Source organism: Fistularia commersonii, chromosome 21 (assembly GCF_037954325.1).
Source record: "Fistularia commersonii isolate RoL2024-O1a breed Wild chromosome 21, RoL_Fcom_v1.0, whole genome shotgun sequence".
In the NCBI taxonomy this organism is placed as follows: Eukaryota; Metazoa; Chordata; class Actinopteri; order Syngnathiformes; family Fistulariidae; genus Fistularia; species Fistularia commersonii.
In genome coordinates this window covers 1,260,040-1,267,500 of record NC_141304.1, presented here as the reverse complement: position 1 = coordinate 1,267,500, position 7,461 = coordinate 1,260,040, and the positions used below count along the sequence as shown (strand labels likewise).

General features: G+C 54.8%; 1 protein-coding gene across 3 annotated transcripts in view; it reads right to left on the bottom strand.

The window, feature by feature from the left end:
* Window positions 1-7,461, bottom strand: part of bsnb (bassoon (presynaptic cytomatrix protein) b) — a 39,242-nt gene that overhangs the window by 5,266 nt on the left and 26,515 nt on the right. For all 3 annotated transcript variants that reach the window (XM_086168781.1, XM_086168780.1, XM_086168782.1), the window contains exons 6-7: window positions 1,737-3,828; window positions 476-1,299 (exon numbers count right to left, since the gene is read on the bottom strand). In XM_086168781.1, the coding sequence (XP_086024907.1) occupies window positions 476-1,299; window positions 1,737-3,828 (2,916 nt within the window). The remainder of the gene's footprint in view (window positions 1-475; window positions 1,300-1,736; window positions 3,829-7,461) is intronic.

Genomic DNA, 7,461 nt, shown 5'->3' with positions numbered 1-7,461 from the left:
TGTGTGTGTGTGTGTGTGTGTTGGGGGGGGGGGCTCGATAACACCCCCCGTGGTAAAGAGCAGCTGAAGGCTCCACAGGGATGTGGAGGCCTCCTCCTGCTTTTTACCCTTTACACAAATAGCTGGGTAGGCGTTGCACCTTCGCAGATTTCCTGAGGACACTGCAGTCGGCGGGGGGTCGACCTTTCCAACACACCCGTACTACCATTCACAAGTCACACACACAGAAGGGCCTCCGGTTCTGGAGGTAAACCGCGGGGTTTCCTCCCCTCCGCCGTTCAGAAGAGCTCAGAAGAGCTCCCGGCGCTCCAGCATACAAGTGCTGCTCCTCCGCAGCATCAAGTAGCATTTAGCAAACAGATGCGTGGATCACTCCTTGACCCCAAGGAGCATACCCGAGTGCAGGTAGAGGCGGGAGCTCCCTTCTTTCTATGGACACGGACTTGTTAAGGGGAATTAAAGAGCTCGTACTGACCGATGAAGTTGCCGCCTGCCCGGGCGCAGAACCCGCTCCCGGCTGGCGTCCTTGAGTCGGAGCTTGGCTGGATTTTGGGGTCTGTCCGGCCGCGGGTCCTGCAGAAGTAGCTGCTGGCTGGCCGCTCTGAGACGGCTGACTCTGCTGCGGTGCTTGTTGTTGCTGTTGTTGTTGTTGCTGTTGCTGTGCGCCGTGCTGCTGCTGGTTCTGCTGAGCGCCGCCGGTCGGGTCCGGAGGGTGTAGTCCCGGCTGGGCCGGGCTGCCTGACCGCTGCGACTTCGTACCGGCGGCGGACGGATCCTGCCTCCTGGGAGCCGTGCGATCTCCCTGTTGCCTCTGGCTCCTTCCCCCGGTGCCGTGGTGGTGGCCGCTCGCCGACTCGCGGGAGAAGTCTCCGGAGTTCCGGTGGTTCCCTTGGCTGCCGCGGGAGTCCGGGCCGCCCCTCCTCTGGGCGGAGGAGGAGCTCCGAGCGTCAGGGCGGCCGGAGGAGTCTTTGGGGTGTGTCCTGGAAGAACGGGGAGGCCTGGGATCCTCCGCCGAGTAGCGCGAAGACCCGTGTCTCCCGGAGCCGCCGCCGCCGCCGCCGCCGCCGCCGTGATGCCGGTGGTCCCGGGAAGAGGCGGAAGAAGAGGAGTGGCGCTGTTGTTGGCTGTACTCTTCCTGGGGACAGTACTCTTCCGGCGGTTCATCGTAGTCGTGGTACGTATGCTTACTCCGCCTGCCGGTGGACGAGTGGCCTCCGCTTCCGTGATGTCTGGAGCGCTCGGAACGGGCCTCCCGAGGCTTCTCAAACCAATCAGTCTCCTCTTGACCCAAATGATAGGCTTTTCAAAACCGAGACAAAGACCGTCAGTTAACTGTTCTCGCCGTGCCCGGAGGAGCAGCATGCACGTGCCAGCCATTCAAATGAACCGGGTGTAAATACTCCACTTGCCACATCCATGCATATTTTTTGGGAACCCCAAAAAAAAAAAAAAAAACAAGAAAAAAACGGACAACTGAAGACATCACTTCACAACTGGAATAAATTAAAAAAAAAAAAAAAACAGAGCATGCAGAACAGAAATACAAAACAGGTCTTGGCTTCGTGTTTGTCAGTGTAAACATTCTGTCAGAAAAAAAAAAAAAAAAGGAAAAAGAAGGACACAACGACAAAAAAAGAATCCCAGAAAGTCCACATTTGGCATGCAGTCTCTTTTCCAGCGTTTGAAAGGTGGAACACACAGAAATCAGGCAGCACACTCTTGTCAGCACCAGTTACCTTCGCTGTCAGACACAGCGCAGTGCATGTCGTCCATGAGGTACGGGTCGTCGGGCTTGTAGACGTGGCTCCTGGGCAGGTCCTTCTTGTGGTGGTCCTGCACGTCCGGGAGGGAGTGACTGGAGCCGTACTGGTTCCTCACGTCGTGGGCGTCCGTCGCGCCGGAGCTTCTTCCCATGCCTACCGGCTTCCCGACAGGACTTAGGGGGCTCTCCTCCTCCGAGTTCTGGTTCCGAACGGGAGGTCTTCCGCCGCGACTGCTTCTCTGGGACCGCTCCATGGCGTCCCTTTCGTAGGACTTACTCCTGTGGCCCACGGTATCTCTGGAGGATATCTTGTCCATCCCGTACCCCGTGGACCTGGATCTACCGGAACTGTACATGCGGTCGTCCTCCTCGAGACCCTCTCGGCTCGTACCGTAGTACTTCTGCTGGTCGCTCTTCTTCATCCCGTACGCGACATCGTCCTGATGCTTCTTGGACCTGGACACGACCGTGCAGCCGCCCCCGGTCGACGTGGTCATGGTGTAGGAGGCCAGATCGGCCTCCACGTCCCGGGCTTCCTCGATGGGAGAAAATTTGGAGATCTTCTGCTCCATTCCCTGCTTCCGGTGCTTGCTGCGTTTGGACGACACCACGGCGGGGGCCAGATTTTTCGAGTTGAGCTTGTGGCTCCCGGAGCCGCTTCGCGACGTGTGCTTGTAATCGTCGTAGTAGTAAGAAGATCCCCCGCTCGCCGTGGTGCTGGTGCGACCGTCCATGGCGCTCTGGTAGCCCGCGGTGCCAGCGGGTCTACCGTAGGCGTCCACCGGATCCTCCTCGGGTCGACCGTAGGTACCGCCGCGTGCCGGGCCGTTCTCCATGCGGTAGCGCCCGCCCGCGGGGTGGCCCGAGGCGTCGACGTGCTGGCCGGTGTTCTCCTTGGTCAACTCGCTGATGTCGTCGATCATGACGTAGTTCCTCGGGATATTTTGCTCCAGGTTAGAGGAGTAGAGCTCGTCCGGGGCGTAAGCGGAAGTCGGGCTGTCCCCGGAGTGGGTCAAGCCGGGCTCGGGAGGACGGTACTGAGCATACGAGTTGCTGTAGACCGAGCCGAAGCCGGCATCCGGGGCCGACGTGGCCACCGAGACGGCGGGGTTGCTGATGACCTCGTAGTTTGTGGGGAGCTTTTGTTCCAGATCGGCCAGAGAGGTTTGCCGCGGCCTCTGGTGGACCGTCAGGATCTCCGCCTGGGGCTGGTAGGTCAGGCCGGCCTGGTAGGAGCCGTGGGTCGGGTAAGGGAGGCTCTGCCCCGGCATCGGCTGGCCGGGCGGATGAAACCCCTGGTGGCCGTGCTGGGGCATACCCAAGTCTGTCTGGTAGGACGTCTGGGCATACATGCGGGAGGAGTAGGTCCCCTGGGTCTGGTAGCCAGGGCCCGGCGGGGGGTGCGGCTGGAAGGTTCCCGGCTGAGGCGCAGAAGACGACGGGTACTGAGGAGGCTGGAAGCCGATCTGTTGGTAGGCGGCGCTGGGTTGCGGCGTCGTGGACTGACCCTGAGGGTACGGATAGGACATATAGGACGATGTGGAGGGGTACTGGGGAGCTGCGTTGAGGTCATTGGTGAACTGGGTCAGCGGCGCAGTGCTGGGCCGGGTCAGAAGACCGTTGGCGTCGTAGGTGGCGGTGGCAGCCGCCATCCTGAGGTTGTTGAGCTCACTGTCCGACATGTAGTCCCGAGCGTCACCCATGCATCGCAAGTAGGCCAGCTCCCTCCTTTCCCTTTCCTTCACCATGGTCTCCTTCCGCTGGGTGATGCCCAGCTCCAGGTAACGCAGTTTGGCATCTATCTCCTTCTCCTCCTCTTCCAGCTCCGCCTGCTGCTTGCGAAGCTTGGAGGACTCTTGCTCCACGGCCTTCAGCTCGCTCAGCAACCCGGCCTTGGTGACTCCCTGGGCCGGCCTGGGCAGGACCCTCTGCGGGACGCCGCCCGGAGAGCTGTACATCTGCGCCGGCGTCACTATGGGGAGCGGCGTCTCCTCCGGAGGGGGGCTGGGGAGGGTCCGCTTTATTTTCCTCATCAGAGAGTTCTGCTGCTGCTGCAGGGAGGCCATCTGCCGAGAGACACGTCGGCAGAATGAGCTATAAACAGAATGCGTTTATGTAAATCAGACTCATTACTGTACCTCCGTGTATTTCTGCATCGCTCGACCCAGTCGGGGTACTACGCTCCCTGTAGTACCGACCGGCCTGGGCGTAACGGGGTCGGCGTGCTAAGCTAATACTCCGATGAAAAGGTCTGACCGAAACCAAAGTCCATCTGGTCCTTGTTTACACGTCGGTCAGGTGTTCCAAAGTTGGAGTAAACAACACCATTCAATGTTTACCGTCAACTCCATGTAAACCCCGTCGATCTGCTCTCCGGCACCAGGAACGTCCTGCGCTCTTTTCAAACTTTTTATGGATTTATTTGCGGCAAAAACACAGACGGGAATTAAAGCTAGCTTTAATTATTGCTGTGTTTCTGCTGTTCTTTCTCCTCTTGCCCGCGCTTGTACTTGTTTCCTTAATTAAATCAGCAGAAGTAAAGCGTTCTCCCATGAGACCCTCGCTACCGCTAATGCTAACGCTTTCTAATGCTAACACTTTCGCTTCTTGCCAGCGCTTGTACTTGTTTGCTCACATGAAACGCTCGCTAACGCTAACGCTACCGCTTTCTAACACTAACACTTCTCTTCTTGCCAGCGCTTGTACTTGTTTGCTCACACGAGACCCTCAACGCTTCTCTTCTTGCATGTGCTTGTGCTTGTTTTATTAGCTAAATCAGCAAAAATAAAGCATTCTCCCATGAGACCCTCGCTACTGCTAATGCTAACACTTTCTCTTCTTGCCAGCGCTTGTACTTGTTTGCTCACATGAAACCCTCGCTAACGCTACCGCTTTCTAACACTTACACTTCTCCTCTTGCAAGCGCTTGTACTAGTTTGCTCACCTGAGACCCTCGCTAAAGCTAACACTTTCTAACACTAATGCTAACGCTCTCTCTTTTTTGCCAGCGTTTGTCCTTGTTTTATTTGCTAAATCAGCAAAAATAAAGCATTCTCCCATGAGACCCTCGCTACCGCTAATGCTAATGCTAACACTTTCTCTTCTTGCCAGCGCTTGTACTTGTTTGCTCACATGAGACCCTCGCTGACGCTAACGCTACCGCTTTCTAACACTAACACTTATCTTCTTGCCAGTGCTTGTACTTGTTTGCTAGCATGAGACCCTCAACAAAGCTAACGCTACCGCTTTCTAACACTAACGCTTCTCTTCTTGCATGTGCTTGTATTTGTTTTATTAGCTAAATCAGCAGGATTAAAGCGTTCTCCCATGAGACCCTCGCTACCGCTAATGCTAACGCTACCACTTTCTAATGCTAACACTTTCTCTTCTTGCCAGTGCTTGTAGTTGATTGCTCACATGAGACCCTCGCTAACGCTTTCTCTTCTTGCCAGCGCTTGTACTTGTTAGCTAGCATGAGACCCTCAATAACGCTAACGCTACCGCTTACCAACACTAACGCTTCTCTTCTTGCATGTGCTTGTATTTGTTTTATTAGCTAAATCAGCAAAATTAAAGCATTCTCCCATGAGACCCTCGCTACCGCTAATGCTAATGCTAACACTTTCTCTTCTTGCCAGCGCTTGTACTTGTTAGCTAGCATGAGACCCTCAATAACGCTAACGCTACCGCTTTCTAACACTAACGCTTCTCTTCTTGCATGTGCTTGTATTTGTTTTATTAGCTAAATCAGCAGGATTAAAGCGTTCTCCCATGAGACCCTCGCTACCGCTAATGCTAACGCTACCGCTTTCTAACGCTAACACTTTCGCTTTTTGCCAACGCTTGTACTTGTTTGCTCACGTGAGACCCTCGCTAACGCTAGCGGTTTCTAACACTAATGCTTCTCTTCTTGCAAGCGCTTGTACTAGTTTCCTTAGCTAAATCAACAAAAGTAAAGCCTTCTCACATAAGACCCTCGCTAACGCTACCTCCAGCTAGCTGTTATTCATTTGTCCAAACCATTAGTCAATCACGTTCCCTTGTTTACGTAGCTCCCCCTTTAGCCACATTGGTTGCCTTTAGGTCATCTTCAGGATGGTACAGATGGTTGGTGAAATCTGCAACACCAACACCGCTCTCACACTTAGCTATTATTTCCTTTTCAGATCCACTGTACCGTCTTGCTAACACCGCTAGCACGAGCACTTTAACCTTTCTGGGAGCCATAATGAAGCTAGCTTTCCGAAAAACGCTCGAAAAGCATTATAACGGAACACGACGACGAATGACGTAGATTAGCGCGCGCGGCTAGGCTACACTACAATGCTACAAGGCTCGAAAATGCCGATTTGTTCACGATTAGCCGCGTTCGGATGTTCGACCGTTCACTCTGGCATTCACGTGTCATGAAAAAGCTAATTTCTGATGCTAAAGAGGACCGCTAGGCACCAACAGCAGCTCCCGGGGGGCGGAAATAGAGCGCGAGAAAGAGGTGACGGCGACGGGAACGGCGTTTTCTGGCGGGACCAGCTGCTCCCGTGGGAACATTCTGTCACCTCTTCCGACGTCTCACCGAGATCGCACTGAGCATGTGCAGAACGGATGAAGATAAACGGCGCCTTCGGGGGCCCCGAACCCCCCGACTCGGTGTCGATTTGCACGCCGGGGCTTTAGAAAGCGGAGAAATCCGCAATTTGGTTAAGTCTCGAGGAAAAAAAAAATAAAACATCAAAACAAACGCGACACCACAGAAGGCTCCTAGAGTAGATCCTTCTTGGCAGGCGTCTTCTCCTGGTAATTAAAAAACAACCAAATCGAGAACATTCTGGAGGAGGAGGAGGAGGCGCGTTATTGTCGAGGAATAAAAAAGCTCCGCGAGGTGCTAAAGCACCTGCGTCAGCGAGGAACAAGGCAGAAACCGGACCCGGCTGCCAGAAGATACCTCCAGGAGGACCACATCTAGGCGGGAAGAGGGGAGGAAGAGGCGTATGGTCGCCTGAGGAGGAAGTGGCACCCTGACAGAAGTAACAGGAATGGTGGTGAAGTTCTCCGGAGAGCGAGAGGCGCAGATGGATAACGAGCGGGAAGTTCTCCGGTTCGTAAAAAAAACGCCAAAAAAAAAACATCTCGACCCGGAGGACTTTTCTGCGAGCGGAGAAGAAACCGACGCCGTTAACGGTGGTAATAAACTCCTCGGAAGCTGGAGGAACATCTCGGGGGTGTTTGAGAATTACGATCCCAGATGTCTGAAAACGTAGAGATGTCGTAGAAATATCCGAAACTCCGACGTGGTTGCGGGATTTTCGGACCGACGCGCCGCTTTCAAGGTCAAGCGAAGGCATCGGTTCATCCGTTCATTAAGATGAATGAACGGAGAAGGTGGAGATGGAGAAGGTAGATTGGATGCACCTCCTGAAGGGAGCAGCTGGAGGGAAGAGGATACCTACGACCTTTCACCCTGTCATCCAAACATCTGGACAACAAAGGGTCTCCAGGGAACCTCCTGCATGTGTCTGGACTGTAGGGGGAACCCTGGAGAACCCCTCGGGACAACACGGAGGCTCCACGCATGGGAACCCAACTGGGGACCTTCTGGTTGTGAGCTAACGCTAGCTAGCGCTAACGCGCTAACCCTCGCTGACAGTTTCAAAAGTCAATCCGAGGATTGACGCGGTCTGTTTTGGAGCCGAGCTAGTTTT